Source organism: Tauraco erythrolophus, chromosome 15, assembly GCF_009769465.1.
Source record: "Tauraco erythrolophus isolate bTauEry1 chromosome 15, bTauEry1.pri, whole genome shotgun sequence".
In the NCBI taxonomy this organism is placed as follows: Eukaryota; Metazoa; Chordata; class Aves; order Musophagiformes; family Musophagidae; genus Tauraco; species Tauraco erythrolophus.
Genome location: NC_141479.1, coordinates 7,316,823 through 7,342,811, shown reverse-complemented (window position 1 = coordinate 7,342,811; position 25,989 = coordinate 7,316,823). Strand labels below are relative to the sequence as shown.

The window sequence follows — 25,989 nt, the reverse complement described above, 5'->3', positions numbered from 1 at the left end:
GGAAATCTTTAGAATTATTAATATAGCAGAGGAGTGGAATTGCTTTAAATTAAACTTTTGTGGATGTCGTTGAATAAATCCTTAAACATATTACTGATTAAAACTTGGCTAAAATCCTGGTTAACCTTTTTGACTAAATGACATTGCTAATCTTTGCATTTATATGGATTCAGTTGCTGTTAAAACTTCAAGTACTGGTAAATAAGAGAGTCATACTGACTATTGTAATTGTATTGTTGCAAAGCAGCTATTAAGAATACAGAGAATAAGTCACATCGTCTTACTTGCCACAAGCTTTTTATGCCACAGTAGAAGCTGAAGTTCAAGACATTTGGTCATTTTTGCAACTGTTCCTCAGATACAGAAGAGATTCCAGATTATGAGTGATGATGTTTTAATTTCTCACTCTCATCTGCAACTGGCACTGTTTAAAAAATGTCTGGATTTAGTGAATCAAGGTCTTTTGCAACTCTGGTTGAGCTGTAAGAGATTTCTGCCTTTTTTGTGCCATTTTTGTTCTGCTGGGGACTATTCTGTCATCTTTTCCAGAAAGTAAAAATGTTGTAGGCTCCAATTTACCTGATAAGTGGATGGCGAACCTGGACACGGAGCTGGGTACTGAAGTCTAACAGCTCTAATCTGGGGCTAGGTTCCCCCGTTGATCTCAGAAACTGAAGCACAGGGTTATCTTAACTCATTGCTTGCTGTAATGCTCAGAACCTTCTGGATGGCGTAAGATGGTGGAGAATGATGGATGTTCTCTTAAGACTTTGACCAATGAGGGAGAACAACTTAGTCTGGTAAATTGCCACGGATTTGGGCTGATTTTGGAGTTGATTGGAGAATTGCTGGGCTGTTCCCACAGCAAGGAGGGCTGGGCAGCTGAAGTTGTCAGCTGGCCCAAATTGAACCATCTCTACTCATCAGTCAAACACTACACAGCCTAGCAGAATTGGCCCTGGCTTGCTTGCAACCTTTTCAGTTAAAATTCTTCAGTAATGTTTTAACAAAAGACAGCATGAGGAGCTCTTTGGTTTTTCTCTTTCCTCTCTCCAGCCAGTAATGGGCAGCAGTATCCTCTGTTGCAGTTAAGAAAAAGTTTTCTGCTGCCAGATAGTATTGTGTTGGGTTTTTTTTAATTAGTTATAGCAAACTGTAGTGTGTGCCAGCTTCCTCTTCTGTCATATATGAAACAAAAATTAATCATTTTGCTTCTGCAAAGCTAGCAGATTCAGCATCTTAATTCCTAACTGCTCCCTAAATTTTGTGCAGGTCGTACAACAGTGCACAATGTTACTTATGAGGCTGCCATGCGAAAATTGAGGAAAAGGTGAACAAACTGACTGTAACTCAGATGTTAATAAAGATGAAAAGATAGCTAAGTAGATTTCATCCTTTAGGTGGTAAATTCTAGGACAGTTTTATTTTTATTTAGAGTTTCTCTGTGATGAACAGTTCTGAGAATAAAGTCAGAAACTAGTAAGATGATTTTATTTCAGAAATGATTGAAGTGATCATTTCTGTTGCCCTCCAGTGAGCAACATCTAGACATTTGGATGTGGGAAAAGAGAAGTAAGCTTTGCTTCAACAAGAATTGAATGAAGCCTGACTTTCTCAAAATTATATAGACAAGTCCTAATTTTCGTGTCATTAGCCTGCTTGCAGCTTGTTTTTTCTGTTAAATATGTTTACTGTAATTTCACAGGAGAATGAATGCATGAGAATAAAAATCCTGGGAGACTGTTACTACTGTGTCTCAGGCCTACCTGTGTCCTTACCAGTTCACGCCAGGAACTGTGTTAAAATGGGACTCGACATGTGTGAAGCAATAAAGTAAGTATAGCACAGATAGCTTTTTAATGTATCGAGGCTGTGAAGATACTGAATTAAAGTAATTCTTAATTTTCTTGTCAACACTCGAAGTGTATTCGTTAGCTGTAGCTGGATAGTTACACATTAGGTCATAAGTTCATCTCTTGTTTTTGCACTAAGTGTATGAGGAGACTAAACCTTGACAGAACTCCAGGAGGAGGAGAGAAAATCAAAGGTGTAACTTATGCTCTAATACTCTCCTCTTTCCACAGGCAGGTGAGAGAAGCCACAGGAGTGGATATCAACATGAGGGTTGGTATTCATTCTGGGAATGTGCTGTGCGGTGTGATTGGCCTCCGGAAGTGGCAGTATGACGTCTGGTCGCACGACGTGTCCTTGGCGAACCGCATGGAGTCCGCCGGCGTACCTGGGTGAGGATCTTCCCTGCTGGTGCTGATTCACTCTGTCATCGTGGTTTTCATAATCCTGGTTTATGAGTCTGGAATTTGTAACTGTGCCGTGACACAAATCCTCGTAATGGGATGATGAAAATAGTACAAATGTGTACTTACCAGAGCTGTAAAATGTTAATATTTTCTGATTCTGTTTTTGATGAGCTATAAAACTCTATTCTTAGGCAAGTGACTACTTCTTGACCTTCCCTTTGTTGAGGAAGCTTGTGCGTCTTCAGCAGTGCATTATTTTGACTTAGTTAATTCATGCCGTGCACAGGGATAATACTGTATTTGTAAACTTAGCTAAAGAACAGGTACGCTACTTATGTTGGCAAGGCAAAGCTGCGCATTTACCTAGTGTTTCTGTTAATAGACAGGTCAGTCCCACTAGGTTTATATTAGCACTATATTCGCCACAACCACGCCCCAGGAAAGCACAACTCAGGAATTAAAATGCAGCAAGGAAAGTTTGGAGCTGCTGGTTGTTGCATATTCTCTCTGCATAGCATTTGACATGGGCAGAACGGGAAGGAAAGTGAGTAGGCCTGAGTGGAAAGGCTGAGGCAAAGCAGTAATGTAACTCGCTGTGTGCTACTCACTGTCTGAGATTGATATTTGTGCTGCCTTTTCGAAGATGCTCCTTGAAAAGGACCACTATAAATGTTTTTAAAAAACACTAGCATTTTGTATTTTCCTCATTTGGGAAAGTATACTTGTTTTTTTTCCCTAAGTTGAACTTGAGGATTAGGATTCAGCTAAGAAACTTTTTCTTTTCTCTGGTAGTCTGCACCAAAAGAGACCATATTAAGAGTTTCCCTTTTTCCATTCCCAACTGAGACCAGGGTTTTGTAGGTTCTTGGTAGTGTGTGCAAATTAGTACTTACTAATCAAATGGCATTCATATGGGTATATGTTTGAGCACTGAAGTCTTGGTTTCTCTCGGAAAGTGATTCTAACCAGTGACATTACAGGGTTTCTTACTATTTCTATGCCTCAGACAGCTTTTAGGTATGTGCTTGTAACTTAAAACTAATTTCTCTGAAGTGATAAGGGGATATGAGTATCAAATTATTTTCTTGCATTGGTTACCGAAACAGAAGGAAAACTAATGGAAGCTTGATTAATGGTTGCAATACCATCCAGGTTGGGTGTTTTAGTGTAGACTCAGCATGATTGAACGAGAATACAGAGTTGTAAAGTTGCTTCTGTTGGTAAAGCAAACTACGTGACTCTGAATACGGCACGAAAACATACTTTTCTTAGTCATGTTTAAGACCATTGCCTAATCTTGAAAACTTTGATTATTCTATTACGTTATTCATACTTGCGTTTGATAATCTGTTAAAGAATAAAGCTAGTTTAGGTTGGCATGCTGATTCTGAGACATTGCACTTCATACTTCCTATATCTATATGTGTCTAGCACTCACTTACGTGGCTCAGAAGTAGCCAGAGGAAAGCTTCCACTTGTGGAAGACTGCATCACAGGGAGGAAGGGTTTCTGTTTATTATGCAAACGTTATGTTAGTTTCCTGCTCTGTGGAAAAATGATGTGTCTGAGATTCCCCATTGCAATGTTAGCTAGTTCTGTTCCTTTGGAAGCTGAAGTTGTGTCATTAGGAGCAGTTTGAGGTTTTTATTTAAAGTAGGAAGTCTATATATTTGGGGTTTCTGTAAATGAAGGAATTCTAAAGACTTCTGAAAGGATGCAGGAAGACTTCTAGCTTTATAAATAGTTTATTGCCATTGACAGAGTATCCTTGTTCATCCTCTTTCTCATTTTAAAAATTATTTACATTCATAGCAATATAATATACTAGTAAAGTAGAAAGGACTAGCATAAACCCCAAATTAAAAATGCATTTATGACCAATTCTTTCTAATATGTATATGCCTGAAAGATAGGAAGATGTTGTTCTTGGGCCTGTTAGCGGAGGGAACGGAGTGCGGCGTGTGAGGCGTTCTGTACCAGCATAGTAAGTGCCATAGTGCGTGTTACAGCTCGCTTTTGGGAGGCAGCTTTTGCCACGTGCTGATCCTGGAATCCAGTCAGCATTAGTAACTGCTGAGAAATCATCAGCATGCTAAGTTAAATGGAAAGTTTGCAGTAAGATCTGAAATGTACTACGACAGTGTGTGATTTGAGGAAGGCGGAGAGGAAGCTTGGAAAAATGGAAAATTGTGGATAGTGAACAAATGTGCTGCTTTTTGAGATAAGTGGAAAACCACAGAAAACTTGCTGCAGTACAGGACTGTGTTTTAAGGCTCAGTTAATACAGATGCCTCAGTCTCTGTGGGAGAAAATGATGCTTTAGAGCAAGCTTTAAAATTTCAGATTTGAAGGTTTGCCTCGATTGCAAAACTGCATATCAAGGTAACACTTTAAAAAACAGTTCTTTGAGACAATTACCAGGGGACGAATAAAAACATTATTGCTCTGTGTTCCAAAACTCTTACCTTTTGGCTGCAAAAAGATTGAGGAATTTTTTGTTCTTCCTTGTGGGAAGCCCCAGCCAGTGGTCTCCAGGTCTTGGCTGAATTATCTTTAGGCAAACCTACATGCAGCATAAGGAGGTAGATGCAAATGAGACAGTGATCCCCTGGCTCTCTGTGGTTAGGCAGGAGTGCTGCACACTGTCGGCTTCCATTCTGGAAATGTTTTGTTCCCAGCTCTGTGCTGATGAATTGTAGGACTGACAGCACAGTGTTTAACCCCTCTGTGCCAAAGGAAAGTGAGGAGGTGAACAATAAGAAAATAGAATATAAGAAAAAAATGCTATTTTATGGACACACTCAAGTTTCTTGTTGAGAAATCCTATGGAAAGATATTACTTGTAATTTATATGGGAATATGTTATTTGGGATACTGACCCAAATAACATTCAAAGGAAGGCGTGAATGAGTACAGAAAAATACTAACTGCTCCCCTTAGAAGTGTGTTGCTGTGTTACGCTCTGTTCCAGTTAGTTGTTTCAGTCAGAAAAGAGACTTTCAGAGTTGTCCTCCTCGTTGACAAAAAACCTTTCCCAGCTTTTTTTTTTCTGGACTTTGTAACCATCTCCTCCCCTCCTCATGCATTTCTAGCATGAGACAGTCCTCGCTTGTGTTTTGTTTGTGAGTTTTCCTTGTAGCTCTTGCCACCTGAAACAACCTAGCTGTGAGTGTGCCTTGTCAGTCATCAGATCTCCTTTGATCACATTGTTTCTTATATGTTTCTGCTGATTTCAATTTCATTTTATACTGATAACTATTGGATTCCGGGAAGTGTTTTTAGCATACTTGCTGTGTAGGATGGGGACACAGAACCGCAGTAAAGGATTGCAAATATGGTTTTAAGTACTGGCAGGATTTCGTAGTTGGCTGCCAAAGCACAAGCTGACTGAAAAGCAGAAATGTCAGCAGTAGCCGTTGAAATGTAAATGAAACGCTTAATGTGACCTTTCTGCAAGCTTTTGGGTCTCTTGTTCTTTCTCCCCTTCTCAGCCGTGTTCACATCACTGAAGCAACCTTAAATCACCTAGGCAAAGCTTATGAAGTAGAAGAAGGGAATGGACACCTGAGGGATCCTTACCTTGAATCCATGAATATCAAAACCTACTTAGTGGTTGATCCAAGGGTAGGTGTATGTTTCCAAACGTGTATATTTATTCAAATATCTGCATACATTTTAAGTACATAGGTGTCTGTGGTGCATACACCTTTTTAATTTAGGAACAGAAATAAAGCATGGTATGAGTCATCTAAGTAGCTTGGATTTGGGACTTCGGATCTGAAAGCACATCCTACTGTTTTATGACACGTCTGTTAGCTTGAAGGTAGTAAGTGTTATGATGAGACCTCTTATGTGGTCCACACAGAGTAAAAAATATGTGTTTGACTATGTATTTGTGTAAACTATGTCTCAAATCCAGGTTAAAGGGTGGGATGAAGTAATGAAAGAATACCTGTACCGTGTGGCCGCTTTCAGATAAAGTATTCCCTGTAAAATAGCTTCTGACATCTTCTTTCTTGCTACTCAGATGTGAGATTCACCTTGTTTCAACTTTCAAGGTGTAAAGTTAGTAACTGTTGGTTGTCCCTTTAGAGCCTGATAACTGCAAACAGCTGGAGTGTTGCTATTTTAGATTGGCTTGTGGATGATGAGCAAAATATTTCAAAAGAAAAAAGAGTGAAAATGACAAACTTCTTTCCTTAAGGATCTTTACAGGAAGGAACAGTATAGAGCTGCTTTTAATTAGCAAGAACTCAATCTTATCTTTGCATATTTTATGTGCACAACACTGCAAGCTCCTCTACGTGTATACAGCACCTGTTCTCAGAATGAAGATCTAAGTCTATTAAATGGTCCCTGCTCACTCGAAGATACCTGTGAAATACTAGAGAATAACCAGTCGTTGATGTATTGGTTTATTCTGTAGTTTTAGCTTCCTTTTAGACCCACCAGGATATTGCTATATACCCTGAATATACTGCCTGACTCTTCACCTGTGACATAGGGATATAATCTAATGTAGAGTCTGTAATTTGTGGGATCTTCTCCTCACCACTGTTTTGATACACCCTAGCTCAGGAATTAGGAGTCTTTTTCCCCTGCTGTTGTGCTGACTGCAGGGAAATTGTATCTATTCATAAAATCCTGTGATCTCACGCACCATCGTAAATAAACCAGGAAGTTCGAACGTTGTGGTATTACAAGTGAAGGCTTGTAAAGGCAGCTGAAGCAAATTCATTATCATGGTTTGCTTTAGCTCACATTAATTAAAGGAGATAAAGGAATCGAGGTTGGCTGACGCATTGCTGATATATGTTTAGAGTCTTACTAAGTAGCTAGATTGTATATTCCTAAACTACTCAAGCACACAGAGACAGAGCTTCATTTCTTTGTCATTTGTGTCATTTTCTGTTTTCCGAATGTTTTTTCTGTTAGTCCAAACAATGTGTATCAAATAATCATCTCCCTAAAACAAGAGTTAATGATGGGCTGAAGATGCGAGCATCTGTTCGGATGACACGTTATTTAGAGTCCTGGGGAGCAGCCCGGCCCTTTGCCCACCTGAACCACAGGGAAAGTGTGAGCAGTGACTCTTCAAGTTCACAAGGAAGGCGAAGAAAGGTGAGGTCTGAAGCAATGATTGTCATCCTACAGTTGCAAACTGCTCCTCGTGTCTGTGGTGTGAAAGCTGAAATCTGAAAAGATTTTTGTGACCGATTTCTGCTGTTATTCTTGGTGTTAAATGTGAACACAGAACTAAGAAAGTATTTGTGCAACAACTATTTCTGTCAGAACTTAACAGAATTCAAACTCTGCCAATCTCTAGCATGCTATACTCATAGTAAACCTTCAAAGCAAAACTTTGAAACTATCTTTTTTTTTTTTTTTCCCCTGACACTTTTCCATCTTGGGGTCCTGCTTGCTACATGTGGTTTTGGCAAAAAGATTATTTATCCCAGCCTCTAGATGCGCTCAACATTTATTTAAAATGTAGAAAAAATAAACAGTCCTTCCACATGCTCCACCTGCATCAGGATTTTATCAGTAAAGAATTTTTAAGATTAAGAATTCGTAAGATATTTAAGATCTTAAAATTTAAGAAAACTCATTTTTGCTTCCATCTGCCCTTCTCAAAACCTGAAAGGAGGAGAGGTGCGTGCTTTTAGGCATGCTCCTGGAGGTGCAGCAAGGCTGTACGACTACTCTTTGTGGAGAGGGTTGATTTTAATAAGTTTTTCTATTTGAGAATGGTTCTTCATTTTTATTTGTGAATAAAAATATTTTTGGCAGCTTCCTGAAGTTTATTTTCTGTAGTTGTGTGTTACTGAGTGTGTAACTTATTCTTAATTCCCTACTTGATTTAGGATATACCTTTGTGTTCCACTGGGCGCCAGAGAACATCTGATAGGTTTGTCAAGTACTTTCTTTTTTTAAAATAGGTGATCCTGTGCTCCTCTTGCAGTTCGGTGTGCTGTAAGCATGTGTCTTTAGGTTGGTTAATCACTGCGTGCATGGTGTCCCTACATTAGAAAGGCTAAGCTAAATCTTAGGCCTTTAAAAAGCTTCTCAATTCCGGTTTGTTATTGTTAGCAGACTCTAAAAGGAGCTTCCCCCCTCTTCATCCTACTGGCCCCTCATTCATTCAGGTTGCATTTTGCTTTAGGGGCTGTAGCGGGATGGAGGGGAGTAGCAGAAAACAAAACAAAACACCTCCTATATTGTGTACATGTACATATTGTAACTGCTTGTGCTACCTCAGCTTTTAGTTTTCTTACTCATAGATGCTAGATTGTTTGTAAGTACTGTAGTACAAAATAAGTACTGTTTAACTTAATATTACGGGTAAATATATTTTACAATATATATCTTTGGTTAGTACCATTAATGTATGCCATTGTAGCGGAATAAAAAATTGGCACTATATGTAGAGATGCTTACAATGGCACCTGTACCACTGAGTGAACTGGATGATTTTTCACTTGTGAGACCTTGTCTTAGTCTATAAAAATACTGTGTTGAAAAATGCATGATTTGAGTAACTAGAGAAATGCTTAGCAAAGTGCGTATGGATGTATATGTTGATCTGTTCAGAGCGTTCTTGTTTAACTTTCCCTGGTAGCCTACTTTGCTTGTGTGCTGAAAAGAATGATCCTCTGTAGCCACTAATTGTTTCTGAATAGCATTTGTGACATGGGCGTCCTTTTGTTCTCAGAAATTCATCTCAGAAGGGAAGGATAGAGGAAGATATTTATGATGAAATGATGTCAACCATTGAGGGCCTCAGTTCAACTAAGTATGCAGTATTTTAGTTTTTTCTTCATCTTTTCTTTGAGAATAATCTCTGTTCTGAATTTTAAATCTAGATATCAAGTTTACTTCTTAAAAATGAAAAGTTTGCAGGATTTTTATCTTGCCTTTTTTTGATCTTTGTTTGTTCCTTTTGTCTTGCCTTGTTTTTTGGTCTTTGTTCCTTTCCTATTTTAGTTCCTTTTGGTTTTAATTTGAGTGCAGTATTACTGCATTATTACAGTAAGAAGCCAGTGGTTAGTCTAGCTGTTCCGTGTGGTAACGTCCTACAAAAGAGCAAAATTACTGCTTTGTTTCTTATGACTGTCTAAGTAATGAGCTGAACTGCAGTGTAGGAAGGGATAAGAAGTTAATGTTTGTATTCTGCTTATTAAAATAAGTGCCAGGAAATGGGGTGCAGTCCTGAAAAAAACCCTATATATAAAGTCAAAACACAGTTTTGGGGGTAATAATAAAATTACTTTAGTGTCTGTTTCATTGAAGGTAAATGCTCTCTCAGTAGCAGGTGATGCATTTGGCACTGTATTCACATTTAAAAGTGGACAAACACAGGTAATGTTGTAGTTTTTTATTTAAAGTAGAGTATTTAAATTTCTATCAAATGTAAACCAGTGAATTTGAGAAGAAAAACACTTTCTTTCATCTAAATTATAGCCATGCTGTTATCACTGTACCTCAGCTATTCCTAATAGGCGTCTTATATTATTTAGGGAAAGTTTTTGGAGGCTGTGAGCCATCTCTAACATCTTCTATTTTACTTTCCAATTTGTAAACCTTAGGGGTCACATTTTGCACGTAACTGGCAGACACTGCTGTCTGAGAGTGTTCTGGATCTGCCTGTCAGCTACATTAAAATGTAGCTGCTTGTATGTTACGCTATGAAACATAAAGACGTTGCAGAACTGTCAAATGCGTGTACAACAGTGGCACTCTCACCCTGTGTACTGTGGAGTCTTAACTGCAATGATGCTTTTGCATTCTCCTTGGTCTGTTACATACATTTTTTTAATGTGTGTGTCTCTGAATGCAGTCCGTGGTGTGGCAAATCGGATGACTTCTGTGGATTTTCACTGATTTTTGCAGAACCTGGTCTTGAAAAAGAGGTTGGTAAGAGCAAAATAATCCTTTTTGGTCATTGATTTGTGCTTCAGAGCAGCATAAGAATATATTTGAAACTGCCTGTTTTCGACTGCACATGCGAAGAGGTTTTTGGTGACTAAGGGAAAGCAGATCTCAGATCTCATGGTTCCTTTCAGTTGGTCGTTCTTCCTTGATAATGCTAATTCTGTAGATTAAAGGAGATGGTCTCTAATCTCTGGTTAAATTCTTGCCGTAAGGAAGTTAGTAGGAGTTTGGCAGTTTACCTAGATAAAGAACTTCTCTCAAAAGTAATGAGGTTTTTTATTTTAGAAAAATAAAAAATATTCCTGCATCCATAATGAAAATACTTTGCTTTCTGTGGTTGTTTCATTGCAAGTATGAAACCGTTATTTGTTAGGTGCAGTGTGCTTTTTCTGCTTGGATAACTGTTCTTTAATTTACTGTGATGTGGTGTACTGTATGTAGGTACTGGCATGTGTGTGTACATATACACATTTTAGGTTTACTTCTGTGTTTATCCTTTTTTAATAAGGATTTTGACTATGTGCATCTGTGAAGTGCTTATTTACATGCTCGGTGGATTTCCCTCTAGGTTTGAAATTATCTTTTGGACTAGGCTGGCTGTTTTTCTTGACAGATGGTCAAGTGAATTTTATCTGATGGTGTTCATTTGTTCTTTTTTAGTTCTATGTGCATTTTTAATAGTACAGTATAAATTTGCGTATATATCATCACAAAAATGTAATAGAATTTAAAAAAAAACACTAGAATTATCCTTAAAATTTATTATAATCTCTGTTTCAGTATCGCACCATTCCTATTCTAAAACTGAAGAGTTACTTTGCGTGTGCCAGTTTTGTGTTTCTCTGTATATTTCTGATACAGATGTTTATAATGCCAAAGTAAGTGTCAGTATTTTAATAATTTATAATTCAAATTAACCAATTGCTAAAGTGAAACTCACGTGCATGAATCTTTTTGAAGTCTTTTGGAATTCCTGAGGGTTTACATTTAAGGAACGTACAACTCTTAGGAATAATTTACCTCGTAATACAGAAGTGCATTCATGTTGTTGGCATAGAAGTCTACATATCAGTATGAAAAGAAAATTGAAATATTTTTTTAATACTGTGTTTGCTTAGTACACACAGGGAGATGATTGATTAAGAAATACTATTTTATAAGAGTAGTTGACTGTAAGCACATTTGAGTGAGCAACAGAAAACTGGGATTAGCTGGTTAAAATGAGCTCAGTGATCCTTTTGTCTGTAGAGATACAAGCAGGGAACTTTGAGCTGCTTCTCATACCTCCGAGAAAGCAGATTATTGATAATTCTGAAGTTTGTGGTATGTTTGTTTTTCATGGCTGTTGCAGTGCAATTTCCATGTGGTTTATGCATGGGGTAGTGGTTCAGGCTGTGAGTGAGGAGCAGAATATCTTAAAGTAATGTTTGTGCAACAGAGCAACAATAACCTGTGCAATGGTATGGTCAATCCAGTGCTAGTAGAAGAAAACCTCTATTTAAATGTAGAGAAACGTTGTTAGCAAACGTTAGTCTAAATTGCAGTTTGAATTTTTTTTCATTTAACACTGATTTGTTAATGCTTTCTCTTCTGTTTAGAACTGCAAAACTAGGAATTTCCTTTGGCATTGTTGCAGTCATCATTGCACTTATTTTGTTTGTGTGCTTTGCTGAGAAATGCATGGTAAGTTTATTAAAAAAAACCCAAACGTTTTCTGTTTTTGGAAGTGGATGATGTAATTCGGCAACTTGATCTGTCTTTTAAGATGATGAATTAAGCTGTTAATTTCAGTAGGAGTTACAGGAGCCTTGAACCTCAGGTTGCCGGAAGATTTCGTTGCCTGAAACAGATGTTCTTGTCTGAAAATTCTCGCTGTAATTCAGAACTATTTGGGTGCCAGAATAGATAGGTGGGAGGGAGGAGGAAGATACTAAAACTTGCTGAGTGGGGTTGGGTTTTTAAAATTTATTTCTGTTTTTGTGTTTGTCCTTAATAGTAATTTTGGTTCTAAATCCTGATATTTTCTATCCTGGAAACAACATTAAAATCAAAATAAGTTTGAAGGCAAGATTAGTTTTCATAATCATTTATAAACCTTACGAAAATTACAAATATATGAATAATTTATTGGCAACAATTTCACAGCTGTTAGAACTCTAAATTCACCATTATATCAATTAGGACACTTTGCATTTGTAGTTTCTTTTTCTTTGCATTATTAAATGTATGCAATTGCTGTTTAAAAATATAAAGTGACATAGAGTTCGACAGTGCAAAATAAAAAAAAAAAAATCCTTCTCCAGTCCAAGAACTATCCAGAGGCGAGGATGAGAGATGGAAGGCGTTTTGGAGTGTTCCTTACACTTGTCAACTCTATGTTGTGCTAGACCAAGGGTGAGAGGGAATTCTGAAGTTCTGCTGAGAACATGCCACCATCATCCTGTTGCAGAGCGATGATGGTGGTCTCCCAGGAACACTGCCACAGAAAGAAACGGCCTCTTACAAACCCATGTTCAGGTTGTGTAAAATGGAAAGGAAAAAAAAATGTTGCACTCTGTACATGGGATAAAGTTTTATGCGTAATTTAAAAGTACAGTTAGATAGCATGTGTGGTGTTTATATACATATATATATCAGTGGATAGAGAGAGAGGTGTGTGCATATATATACACATGTGTGGTTTCTACATATGTAAAAATACATGGAGAAAAGAAAATTCCAAAATTGCAATTGCATCAGACTTCAGTTTTACACTGGGAGTGTTTTGATAGGGCGTCCTCGAATAATTGTTAACAGTATATGCTTTACTAGATGTTTTTCTCTATAGCAACAAATGGAGGATATTAGGATGGCAAGAAAGGTGACTGGGACTGATTTTGATTTAGTCACCTGAAAATGTAATGTAGATAACACTGCAGCTCTATAACTAAAAAATACAACATAGATTGTTGCTATATTTTTAGTAATATTTTTCTATAACTTTGAATCAGATCATAATTTTGTATTTTTAAGGAAGAAATTAAGAAAATGTTAGCACCTAGTCCCTTTGAAATAGGGAAGCATTCTTTCCATTTCAGTTGTGGAAAGGCATTAGGCATTTCCTATCAATGACTAGATTCAGAGTTCTAAGTTAGGATTCCTGTAAAGAGTCTTGACACTCTCTTGCAGAGAAAAACTATTTTACATTTAGAAATGTTTCCTCCCATGTGTCAAAATGTTATCCATGCTACTGAAACAAACTAATTGTGTTTACAGAAGTGCTGCTCGGAACAGTGGCCTTTCCTGCGCTATCTCAGTGCTGTCTCAGAAAAGGTGGAAACAAAGCCTTTACTTAGGCTTCCCTTAGCGGTCGTCACGATAGGTGCCCTGCTGATTATAGCCATTTTTAATTTGGTAAGTAACCTCATTGTCTCTGTTCTGTGAATTACTGTAATGTCCGCGGTTTCAGTAACTTCCTGTATTCTTTTCAAGTGCTTCACTTTTTGCTGCTTTTCCTAATGTCTTATTCACAACATGAGTTGATTTACACAAGGAAAATGCACAATGCCATGTAAAAGCACTAAAAATAAAAATTCCCAGTTTGGAGAACTAAAGTTCATGTGGTAGACAACTCTTTGGAGTAACCTCGTGCTCAAGACCACTCTGTTGTGGTTATTTTTAAACAACCTTTACGTGACATACCATGTTAACAGTTTAACCTATCCGATAGCTGGCTACTGAAAGCCATGTCCTTCTCATCCCGTGTGCGTGGTCTGCCATTCTTCTGATTCCATAGGGAGTTTATTCTGAAAGTTATATTACAGAAAATGCTTAATTTTCTTTTGTAGGGTTGCTTTTCTGCTGGCTTAGATCCTTGAACTGACTCACAGTGGTGCCGTGTTAACACCACTAGTGACAGCTTAAAAGAAAACAGGATCAGGAGCTGTGAAACTGAGGGATGTTTGTGTCAGCTAGCTGTTAGATTAGCATAGCCATAACGTGAAACTTTACACCAAATTAAAAAATAAGTGAATACTTGGCAATTTTAACCTTCTTGCACCTTATGCGTGCATATATGTTTAATAAAACTATATGAGATATCATTATATTGCAAAGTTTATACTGCAGCAGCACTGAAAGGGCAATCGATCAGAACTAATTGTGTAATATACAGAGAAAAAACTTAAAATTAGTCACTACCTGCTGGCAAATTTATATGGTGGTTTTGTGCTTTTGTTGTTTTGATTTTTTATTGTGGTGGTTTTTTTTTTCCCCTAATAAATCAGCCTACTGAAAAGAACAAACCTGCAAACTTTACTGGATCAAATGACCTGTGCACTACCACCTACGTGAGTAGAGTACTGTCTTAATTTCTAAGATTAAAATGCAATGAGTCCTGGATGGTGTGCATAATATGGATGAATGGCAGCATTTTGATATTTTTTCATCTTTTTATAAAGATATAATTTTAAAATCATTGAACACAAAGATTTACTCCTGTCACAAGACAGTTGTAGGGATAGTTTCTATCATGAACTGTGGCTCTACTGTGCATCTTTTAGAGATTTCCAAAAGTCTGGAGTACTCATGGATAAAGCTGAAGTCTTGGATTATTTTGCTCACTTAGCTTTTAAAGGTGTTCTCTAGCATTTCTGTAAGGGTAGATGCAGCACTTACTAACTATGCAAAAGAATTGTTTCTGAGGTTTTCATTTTTTATCTCTCTGATTCCGAAGTAGCATTCTGTTTTATGTTTGGGAAGCTCCTTTGTCACCTGGCCACCCCTTTAGATGATGGACATGTTTTTGAACAATGTGCAGCAGGTTGTGCGAGGACCCTTTCATTTAAGTCCTGGTGATAAATGCTGAGTTACACATAAATAATGTATATTGTACTTACCCGGTAATTTTTTGTTCTTGCATGTCTCTAAATCAGGCTTTTGGAAACACAACTCAATCCTGCATTGAGGAAACTGTAAGTATTGTATAAATGTTACTTTAAAACCCAGATCTCTGAATATTGTATGTATTGCTGACAACTGGCAGGTTCTGCTGCTGTATAAACAAACCACAGCTTTTTTCGATATCGGAGCAGAAAAGTTCTTCAGGGAATCAAGATGTCACCTGCTGTTACTGTGCTGAATGAAGTACGGCTCTGCAATTTTCTGAAATTTCAGGCTTAAAAGTAGATCTAAAACTTTGAGGAAAGAGCGGTAGAACAGGATGATGGTTGTGTTGGAGTCTGCGAGATGAGAGCTGTACTTGCAAGCATCCCAGTAAAGCGTTTTGATAGTGACAGGGCTTAAAAGGCCACAGACCTGTGTTAGTGTTATCTATACATGGTGGTTTCTTTTTCAGAGGTTTGGCCCCAGGGTTGTGACTGTGAGTGTTCCTTACCTTCTGGAAGTTAGGCGCAGTGCCTTTAGGATGACTGAGTTGGTACAATACATTACTGTACGGGCTCTGGTCCTGAGGTGCCCCATAAATTGTTCTGGTTTCATTCACTTCAGCAGAAATGTGAACCATTTAGCTAAGAATCTCCCACGTCTGTGGTAGGTCTGTGCTATTATGTGTGAACAACTCTGCTTCGTACATACAGATAAATAAACTCTTGAGGAGTGGAAGCTGAGGTAATTCTGGAGTTGTTGTAGACGAAAGCGTGCCAGCTCGACATCTCTTACCTGTGCCTGCGGCTGCAGGGAGCGATCCTGTCTGTGCAATGTGCTTTGTAAGGCCTGACAGTTTTCTTGCTCCAGCTGCATGCTGACCTTGGATACTATGCTGGAACTGTGATTTCTCTGGGAGATTTTCAGTAGTTCCACTGGTTAACGGCCAGTCACTGGGCTATGAACCTACTTTAGGTTAGTCTTGAACTTTAAATGAATAATTGCTTAAATTAATAGACTTCAGAAGATAAATTCTCAACACACTTCAGTTTTTATCTGACACTGCTTATGTTGGTGTATTGCTTGTTTAAATCTTTTTGTTTGTCTTGAAAATTTTTTAAAAGTAATCTAAAAAAAGTATTAAGCTCAGCCTTTTAGTGCAATTAAAAATAAAGCTTCAAGTGTTTTTAGCAAGAGATTTTAATTTCTTCTATTTAAATTCCAATGATCATGAACTTAGAGCATTTGCTATAGTTTGAAAGTCTCTTATGCATAAAGCATGAATAATGCAAGTGTTCCTTAAATTCTTCTTTTACAGTATTATACTTACTGCTGCATATTGGGGTTCATTGCTTGCTCGGTATTTCTTCAAATGAGCTTTGAACTCAAAGTTCTCCTCCTGTCCATTGCTGTGACTGTATACCTCATCATTTTCAACACTGTTCAGCAGAGAAACTTCAGCTTCTATGGCAACAGTACCAGGTGCAGTGTAAAGTTTCTTATAATTGAAAATAATGTTTCATTAAAGAAGATGATAGGTTTTTGTACACTTACTTGAATATTGAAATGTCAAAATCATGTAAAAGACATTACAAACCTTTCTGTAAAGTTAGTGGCATGGAAATCATATTAGACCATTACACCTTTTTTTATTTTATTTTGAAGAAAGTGTCTGTTGTCTGAAATATTCTGTAGTATGGCTTCTGCTATCTCTGGAAGCTTAGCTTACATTGAAGACTAGGAGGTAGAATATTAATCTTCTAATAAGGTTGATCTTCTGTTAATCTATGGAGAAAAGCCTTGCTAGAAGTCCGATGCTCAAGCTGTGCTTGAGACCTCGCCAGTCAATAGGATAGTGAACTCTTCGTTTACCTACCTCACTAACTGCACGTATTTTGAAAAGGAACAGCAATTTACTTGATCTAATTGAAGAAACTATAAAGATACTTAAGAAATCATATGTGGAATGTTTTTACTGTTGATTCATAAGTCTGTTTCTCAGGTTCTCAGCATAGTCTCATAGTTGAAGATTAAGATATATTTATTTTGCAGAGGCCAACTGTGAGCTGTCAGCGCATCATAAAAAAGCCTAAAGGAGCTCTTAGTTTAGCCTCTTAATCTCAGGCTATTCATATAATGAGAATTTAGTTTGATGTGTTTGTGAAAATTAATAGATGTCAGACAGACTGATCTCACTGTGAAATATGAGTGGTGCCTCAGACTTGTATGGAACTATATACAGGTGTGAATTCATGGCTGTCTTTGTTTCGGACATTCAGGTTTTTATTTGTTACCATCTTTCCTTCCACAAATAAGAAAGTGATTTTTTTTTTTTTCCTGCTTCAAGGTTTTGTTGGCTGTGTTTTTGTGGGGCAGTGTGGAGAGGAAAGCTGAGCTCAGTGAAATGGAAGTTAAAATGCCTCCATTAAGATAAAGCCATGTTTACTTGAACATCTTGCTGCACTAGTTACTTAACAGGGTTTCAGCACCCATTTTGTCATCACGTGAAACGCAGTTCATGTACTGAACTGAATGACAAACCTTTCTCGTTATTAGGATAGAACCTATAACCAGACAGCTACTGGCACAAATAGACAATGCCACTGGTGGTGTATGTCTGAACAAAGACACCTTTTTCTGCTATGTGCTTCTTCACCTCCCCTTCCCCCTCCAACCCTTAATCATGTGGGTTTTCTTAAAGGATACAGATGACTTTGTATTGCTTTCCTGTTTTCAGGCTTTTCGTCAAAGAGCCGAGGATCATGACTAATTTATATCTGGTTCTGTTTTATGTAACTGTAATTTTACTTGCAAAACAGGTATGTATTTAAAAAGCAATAGGTTAGTTCTTTTACTTGCAGCAAATGGATTTAAATAAAATGCAAAAGTATTTGTTCATTGAAATTGTACACTAAATTTGTATATATTTTAATCTTTTTTTAATATTCTTGTACTTAGTCGTAGATAATGTACTTGCTTGTACTTTGTTATAGATAATGCAAACATTTTTACTGTGAAAGGGTGGGAACGTTTTTGTATTTTTAATAGTGTTTGCATTACAGAAGTCAGAACTGTCAAATTCTTCCAGTTTGGATCTGTCTGTATTTATATATCAATATTCATCCTAAATCAAGGCAGTAATTCAAGATAAAAATAAAGACCATATTTTTTAAGTGTCATTTTGGTAAATACACCTGATGGTACCCAAATGGCATTCATTCATACTGACTGCTTCATGTTTTTCTGACCTTTGCTCTCAAAGCACATTTGTCATAACTAAATAGACTCAAAAGGCCTTGAAGAAACTTTATTGCGACTACGCTTTTTGAATAAATCGACTAATATTTTTCAATAAGATATTATGTGGATTTAATTTATCATATTTGGTCCCTTTGCAGATTGACTATTACTGTCGACTGGATTGTCTGTGGAAGAATAAGTTTAAAAAAGAACATGAACAGTTTGAAACGATGGAGAATGTTAACAGGCTTTTGCTGGAAAATGTACTTCCAGCACACGTTGCTGCCTATTTCATTGGTGAAAAACGAAACGAGGTATGTTTAATCTCTACTATGTGAAGGACAGTAAATTTGACTTCTGTGACATAGAACATCATGCTAACAAACACACAGAATACTCTGAGGTTCTGCACACTTTGCCTCTTATTTGTGTCCCAAGAGCTTTGTAAACCCAAGAATCTGCTATCCAGATGGCCCCAAAGAAATGCAGCAAAAAAATGCAGGCACTTTAGTGTCGGCCTCTGAAATCTGTTTTCAGAATTGGTAGTCTGGCTTCAGGACACAGTTTGAGTTTGGCAAATATTTAAAAAGGATTTACTGCTTTCCAAAGACCATATTTTACCAGAGAGGACAGGCCTCTTAAAAAAAGTTAGTTGAGGAACGGATAGTATCTCTTTGGTAACAACCCCGGTGAGAAGTTCATCGATAATGTTATTGATTTTAAGACACACATCTTATTCAGCCAGCATGTTATCAGAATAAATATTGCTGATTTCATATGGTAAGTGGCAGAAGACTGGCACTGTCCGGAATTGATGAGAATCTTTAAGATGCATAGATATCTCAGCTTTCCCTTAGGCAAATCGACTTTGTTAATGTTTCTGAGAAAATAAGAGATGCCCACTGTAAAGTACTGTAGTTGACGTCATAGGAAAACTGTAATTTGATTACTGGTTACAAACAACAATCATAGTTTTGAATACCTGTGGTGGAAGGTGACTGCTAACAATGTGTGAATATATTGTTTTCCTGTAGGACTGGTACCATCAATCTTATGACTGTGTCTGTGTCATGTTTGCATCGGTACCAGATTTTAAGGTGTTTTATACTGAATGTGATGTCAATAAAGAAGGCCTGGAATGCTTGCGACTGTTAAATGAAATCATTGCTGATTTTGATGAGGTAATTAAGCTTCTGGCAAAAAATGAACTGGATTACATATTTACTGCAAAATAAAATGTTTCACTAGATCTGTAAGCATTAGCCGGGGAAAAAAGGCTGTTAACACTGAATTTATATTCTGAGTTTAGCCTTTAAATGTTTAAGATATATTCCCATCTGATGGGATTTTTCAGTTAAATCATCTAATTCATTAATAATATGGTTTGAAAGTCCTGAATTTTGGTATTTTGTTTCAGTACTTCAGCGCTTTATTTCTCCTATGAGCAGGTATGGCAAAACTCAGAACTTTCTCTAACCTTCATGTGATTGGTAGTATTCCTAAAGATGTTTAATGCTTATTGTAGACAGTATAAGATTTCTGGTCAATTACCACATTGAAATACGGTACTACAGTCTCAAGTTTCTGTTTTCCTTCCCTTCAAACAGCTCTTGTTAAAACCTAAATTTAGTGGTGTTGAAAAAATAAAAACCATTGGAAGCACTTACATGGCAGCAGCTGGTCTCAGCATTACACCAGGCCAAGAGAACAACCAGGTACGTTGTCTCTGAAACCTGCCTTCGGTATTCTGTGCAACAGAATGTAATGTGATATAAAAGAGACAGTAAATCACCAAGAGTGACTTTCTGAAATGTGGAAAAAAAGTGTATTGTCTCCTGTTGAATTCACTATTTATCTCCTAGTTCCATTATTTTCCTAAGCAGTTATTTAGTCTGTAACCCCAGCATACTTTTTACATCTTTAGTCCTTCATTCCAGTAGCTTGACATATCTAGATGCATAACAATAATAGGGAAGTCGAAGAACAGCTGCCAAAGAAAAGGGAGTCTCAGAATGGGACAGTAAGCTTTTTGTGATACCTGAGAACTGGCACAAAAAGGGAGTCCTCAAGTGCCACATTAGATCTGAATCTGAAACTGGTTGTTACCCAGAAGAGTTAAAACCAACTTCTGTACTCAGGCTCGCTTTCACAATAGCAGGTTTGTGTATGACATTAGGATGCACATATGTAATACATACAAGACATGTAAAATGAAATCTGGAATCCTAAAGGGCAGACATAAATTTGTTATAAAATTTAATCATGTCATGCTTCTTCCAGCTTCATGTCTTCTAGCCATTCCAATGGAATTTAATATTTTTTTTAAAATCCATTTTGGATGTTTGAATGTTTGTTAAACTGTACAATTCTGCACAGTTACAAGGATGAGTGGTCTCATCCTTATAAATACGTTAGTGCTGGTTTGGAATAGCAGCCTGACGCAACTTTGTGTTGTAATTTGACCATTAATGTGTGTTATGAATGGCGTAGGATAAGGACAGACAGCACGCTCACATTGGGATTATGGTGGAATATGGAATTGCCCTGATGAGTAAACTGGATGGCATCAACCGACATTCCTTTAACAATTTCCGCTTACGTATTGGTAAGTTCAGTTCGTGAAGAACAGGAACTCTGCAGCTCCGTAGAAAATTAAAAATGAGGGAGGATACTGAGGTGAATTGCTGAGTGCTGTGGAGCCCTTCTTAACACTGAACACAGCGTTTGGATTATTACAAAATGCGGAATAGCTGAGGGTAGTGTTGTCTAGTCCAGCTTTTAAAATAGCCAACCTTCTTTGTGGATGAGCTTTTCTAGTCACTGGAGGGAGCAATAGAAGGCTGCAGCTGGATGAGTTTGGAAAAAATTACAGGTATGGATGAAGAGTGAAGTACCTGTTACTAACTGTTGACTAAAACCAGTATTGTCATTATACAAATGTTTATTTTGATATGTTGAGAGTAGAAAAGGAAGAATTTTGCTTTGGCATGAACTTTGCCCTAGCTCTTTCTTTCCATTTCACGAGTCACTTCACATCTCCTAAGCCTCAGTGCTGATGTTTATAGAACAGTGGTAATTTGGGGATTTTATCTCTGAAGCTCATGACTTATGGCTAATAACGAAGCGAGATATCATGTAACTTTCTCCTTCAGTAATAACACCTGCTTTTGTTTATACGAAGGGATAAATCATGGCCCTGTGATTGCTGGTGTGATCGGTGCCCGGAAACCTCAGTATGATATCTGGGGCAACACTGTTAATGTTGCTAGCCGAATGGAGAGCACGGGGGAACTTGGGAAAATCCAGGTAAACATATCAGCCTTGGAATGTCTAAGAAATTATTTCTAATTGGTTATGGATTTTTTAAAAATGAGAATAAACAGAAGAATTTCACAAGTGTTTCTAATTCTTTTCATGCAAAGGTCACAGAAGAAACGAGTAAAATACTACAGGAGTTGGGATATTCATGTGAATGTCGGGGACTCATTAATGTCAAAGGCAAGGGAGAACTGAGGACTTACTTTGTTTGCACCGAGACTGCCAAATTCCAAGCTGTGGGACTGAACTGAGGCTACAATGAAGTTAATCAGAAGATACTTGGAACTGCCTCCCTTCTGTGAAGACTTAGAATTTCCCTCCTTATGTGAAGGACTTTATTCTAAACACGTATATACTATTCCTATTTCTTCTACATCTCAAGACAAGAGAATAATTTTTTTTTTTATTTGAAAGAAGTTCAGAGAAGTTCCTAGAAGACATGTAACCACCAGTCGGAAAAAGACTACGTTTTCCTAAAGTAATTGGAAGATTTACCTGGAATTGCCATGAAGCATTTTCAGTTAGTTCCTTTCCTTACCTGCACTGTGGGAGTCTGAATAGCTCCAGTGACAACATGTGTGGATGCACTGCAGAACTCATAACCGTGTTAAAACATTCCACTGTTTCATTCCTTGACACACACCTCTTACAGTATTGCATTTGCCACAGCCACGTGAGATGATGCTCTGGGCACTGAATATCCCGCTTTTAATGCTGAACAGACTTCACAGCAGCAGACGGCTGAATAATGGAAAGAGAAATGCAAGTAAACTCAAATACATCAGACAATAATTGTGCTGAGCTCCTTTGGACAAAAGAAAATGAATTGCACGGTATCGAATCACTTTGTTGTCGTCTTTGCATCCTCCATAGTGGCACCTTGTATTATGCAAATGGTTTCATGACCAACAGCTGAAACTTTCATCTAGTTTGGAGTGTTTACATTACGTTACATGTTCTCCTTTGTATTTCTGTGCCTCTGTATTCAGCATCTGTGTGCACAATCACATAAGAGAACTTCTTTAAAATTCTGACTTTAAATTTCAAAAAACATATCCAATCTTGAGGAGCACCGAGCGCCTGCAGTTTATCCTGCGTGCTTGGTTAGGCAGGTTTTGGTAACAGCTCGTGTCGCTGATACAGGCAGGAATTCTGCATCCTGACTGCCTTCTTGAGGGCACTCCTGGTAGAAAAAATGATCTGTTTTGGATTGTTTGGAAACTGAAGAACAGAACTGATAAGATAGTATTAGAAACAGTGGCAGATACTGTATAAACAGAACGGCACCTGAGGTGGGTTTTGGTTTTTTTTTTTTTCTATTCTTGTTTCTTCAAAGTGACTAGCCACTGGCTGGTTTACATTCCTTTTAAAGGCAATGCAGTTTATGAAACAAACTGGTTTTGAGAGTTACAAAAGGACTTACGGAAAAACATATTCATAATGGAAATGTTTCAGCAGAGCCTTAGTACTGCAAGTATGTGTAGAGTATGAGTAAGATCACAGAGACTGACTTGCTGTAAGTTTAGTTTGTAAAGTTTTTAAGCTGTTAATGGCTTTTGCTAATTCCTAAATTAGTACTTTTCTTCTTATTGCAATCACTGTTTTCTGTGGTGGAGATGATAGTATTTCGTAAGGCCAACATCTTGTGCCCAGTTATATGTGTTAACTAGGGATGGATTCCCCCTTCCCCCAATATACTGCATGTAGTATGACTAAACAGCACAGTGATTAACGAGTTCAGCTTGTTTTGTTAAGCCTTACTTTTCTACAGACAAGGCAGCATTTACTAATATTTCTGGGTTTAGTACTGAACCATACTGGAAAAGTGTTTAACAAGCAGTCCTATGCGTCACTGCCGCTTTCTAATTACTGTGTAATTTCTTTAGAAGATGAAGTGACTATGTTTCAAGACAGGAACAAATCTAAATATTGTCCAGCTGTGGATTAAAAATTGTGGTTAGAGCCTTTGTCAATTTGGTAGGTCAAAATGGTGTTTGTAGTAAGTCTCCAACAGAAAATAGCATGATAGAAAACCTTAGTTTGAGGGTGTCTGGTTCATGTATGGACTCTGCTGAAGAAGTTGTTTCATACTTGGTTTATTGTCAGTATAAAGTCGGTGTTGTAGTTGACTAAACTTTCAAACAGCTTTTGCTACTCTTGTATATTTGTAGTAACAGATGCTCAGCAAGCATTTGTTTTGAGCTATTTATTTATTGTTTTATAAGGACCATTCATGTGTCAAAGGCTCCTTTCAGCAGGCTTTGATGTCCTGTGTTTGGTGAAGTGACTCTTTGCCTCATGAATGTATTTGGAAAAGCGCGTTACGTGTATAGATAGAGCTGGCTCTGAAGTGTTTCTGTTCCCAGAACTAGTAGAATGTAGATGTACGTTACCTGTGAAAGAAAACTCTGTAACAGCGTGTTGAAATGCTTTTGTTTACATTCCGTTGCCTGTCAGGCTGGTAACTCGCTTGGGCACAACTTCAGCTTGACCTCCTTTCCAGGGTGGCATTAGGAGCTGCCGCTTTCAAACTGGAAGGAGTAGGTTTTGTTGCCGTTTTGAAAGGACATTGTGCACTTACACTGCTCACTCAGTGTTCGTGTACGGTGCAGTTGGAAAGTGTGTGTAATGAAAAAAGGGTGGTATCTGAGGATGACTTTCTAATTTCTCATCAGAACTGGAACTGTATGAGAGCTACATTCAACCGCAGAAAAAGTTCAATTTGAGAAGGAACTGTATTTAAAGAGTTGTTTTCAGCAGTCCTTTTGAGAACGAACTGTGAAATTTAAGATTAAGGAAATAACCTTGCTAGAAAAATTTTCCTTACAGCATTATTGTTTTCTTAAAATGGCACTGTATCTAATTTGAAGAGCTAATAACCTCTTGAATTAGCAACCTATTTCAAAGAACAAACTTTTCTTTTTACCAGTAAATAAAAAACTTCCTGAAACTTGTTTGGTTTTGCGATTACTTTGGTGAAGATTCCCATGAAAAGGAGGCATGTTTCTTATACCCCTGTAGAGTTAATGAGATTGTTTTTACTCATAAACTAAACTTGATGGCTTTATTTTTTAAAAACTGTGTAAGTGGAAAATACATAGTGACATACTCAAGTTCAACAGCTAAAGAGTAATTTAAATACTGAAGTTTTCTGTCATTTGTGGCCTTCTACTGCCCTAGATGAAAGGTAAGTGATGGGAAATGAGATGCTATGAAGTGAGCCAATAATTGATTCAGCTGGCAGGGTTGTTGTGCGTCTTGTCTTGTAGCATGAGAATGACTTAAATATTAATGGAAAAATTCATTCCCTGGAGTGGTATTTCAGCTGCAATTACCTAGAACTGAAAAAATTTTAGCAGTGACTTTATTATATATTCTGGGAGAACTGAAAATATTGGAGAAAAATCCAGGTTGACAGTTCATTCTTTTTGGAAGGAATTTTAAGAATTGTGAAGAAGTTTAAAAACACTTAAATAAACACTTCTGCATGTTTTTGGAGAGGAGGAAGGGAGTGTAAGGCTGTAAGACTGGGAGTAGAGGGTGGAATTCACGGTTATGCTTTGCCTTCGTTACTCTTTGTTTCAATTCCATGCCACTGCACCCATGAGCAATTGCTAATCAGATGCAGCTGATACACTGCGTGTCATTCCTGGTAGAGTCCAAGATTATATTGGAGCCATGAGGTAAAAAGAGCAACATTTAAAAACACTTAAGGATGCGCGTAGTGCTGCGTGATTGTGCATGTAACTGATGAGCACAGGGAAAAGCCTGCTTGTACCAGAGTCACAGGCTCCGTATCTCATACTGCACAGGTGCCTGAAAGCTGTACTGTCAGTCTGCTTTGTCTGCAGCTTCGGTGAACAGCACACTGACTTTCAATGCTAGGCGTCTTCTAAACATGCTCTCCTTTCTGATAAGTGAGCCTAACATCGTTTTCCAGATAATGTCTCCAAGGAGTAAGAGTTGCCTACATGAGTGTCTCAGAGTTGACGGTACTGTATTAATGCGGTATTTTTACTTACTGGCAGCAAGTGGGTTTGTTAGTCTCACCATACCATCATGACGTGTCTCTAAGCTTGCTCTCAAGTTTCAGAATGCTGTGAGCACAGGGTGGTGTTTCCCTCAGAGGAGATTCATCCACATTCAAAGTCTCACAACGCTGATTTTCTGTTAATTCATCAGGCTACATCAGTTGTATTTAAAAAGTTTATTTCTCTTTCTCATGATCGTATGAGCTGCACCGTAATTTTAAAAAGGGAAACCTGCACGTTCAGATACTAATGATTTTCACCCGACCAGATTCACATACAGCCCATACTTTGTTTTTAGAAACTGTGGTTGAGTCCCTGCGCCGTATATAGGCACATTCTCACTTACA

The 25,989-nt window shown here is 37.7% G+C and overlaps 1 protein-coding gene across 2 annotated transcripts in view; it reads left to right on the top strand.

Moving 5' to 3' along the window:
• ADCY7 (adenylate cyclase 7) overlaps window positions 1-21,995 on the top strand; it is a 30,750-nt gene extending 8,755 nt beyond the window's left edge. Inside the window, exons 7-26 of one of the 2 annotated variants that reach the window (XM_086620844.1) lie at window positions 1,706-1,833; window positions 2,085-2,243; window positions 5,750-5,882; window positions 7,194-7,379; window positions 8,123-8,166; window positions 8,971-9,051; window positions 10,096-10,168; window positions 10,971-11,068; window positions 11,789-11,873; window positions 13,446-13,583; window positions 14,456-14,518; window positions 15,104-15,142; window positions 16,372-16,535; window positions 17,791-17,872; window positions 18,452-18,607; window positions 19,328-19,474; window positions 19,901-20,008; window positions 20,784-20,898; window positions 21,475-21,599; window positions 21,716-21,995. In XM_086620844.1, the coding sequence (XP_086476970.1) occupies window positions 1,706-1,833; window positions 2,085-2,243; window positions 5,750-5,882; window positions 7,194-7,379; window positions 8,123-8,166; window positions 8,971-9,051; window positions 10,096-10,168; window positions 10,971-11,068; window positions 11,789-11,873; window positions 13,446-13,583; window positions 14,456-14,518; window positions 15,104-15,142; window positions 16,372-16,535; window positions 17,791-17,872; window positions 18,452-18,607; window positions 19,328-19,474; window positions 19,901-20,008; window positions 20,784-20,898; window positions 21,475-21,599; window positions 21,716-21,862 (2,271 nt within the window). In that variant the 3' untranslated portion in view covers window positions 21,863-21,995. Of the gene's footprint in view, window positions 1-1,705; window positions 1,834-2,084; window positions 2,244-5,749; window positions 5,883-7,193; window positions 7,380-8,122; window positions 8,167-8,970; window positions 9,052-10,095; window positions 10,169-10,970; window positions 11,069-11,788; window positions 11,874-13,445; window positions 13,584-14,455; window positions 14,519-15,103; window positions 15,143-16,371; window positions 16,536-17,790; window positions 17,873-18,451; window positions 18,608-19,327; window positions 19,475-19,900; window positions 20,009-20,783; window positions 20,899-21,474; window positions 21,600-21,679 lie in introns of both variants that reach the window. The other variant, XM_086620845.1, reaches the window with a different exon arrangement.
• Window positions 21,996-25,989: the final 3,994 nt, after the last annotated feature.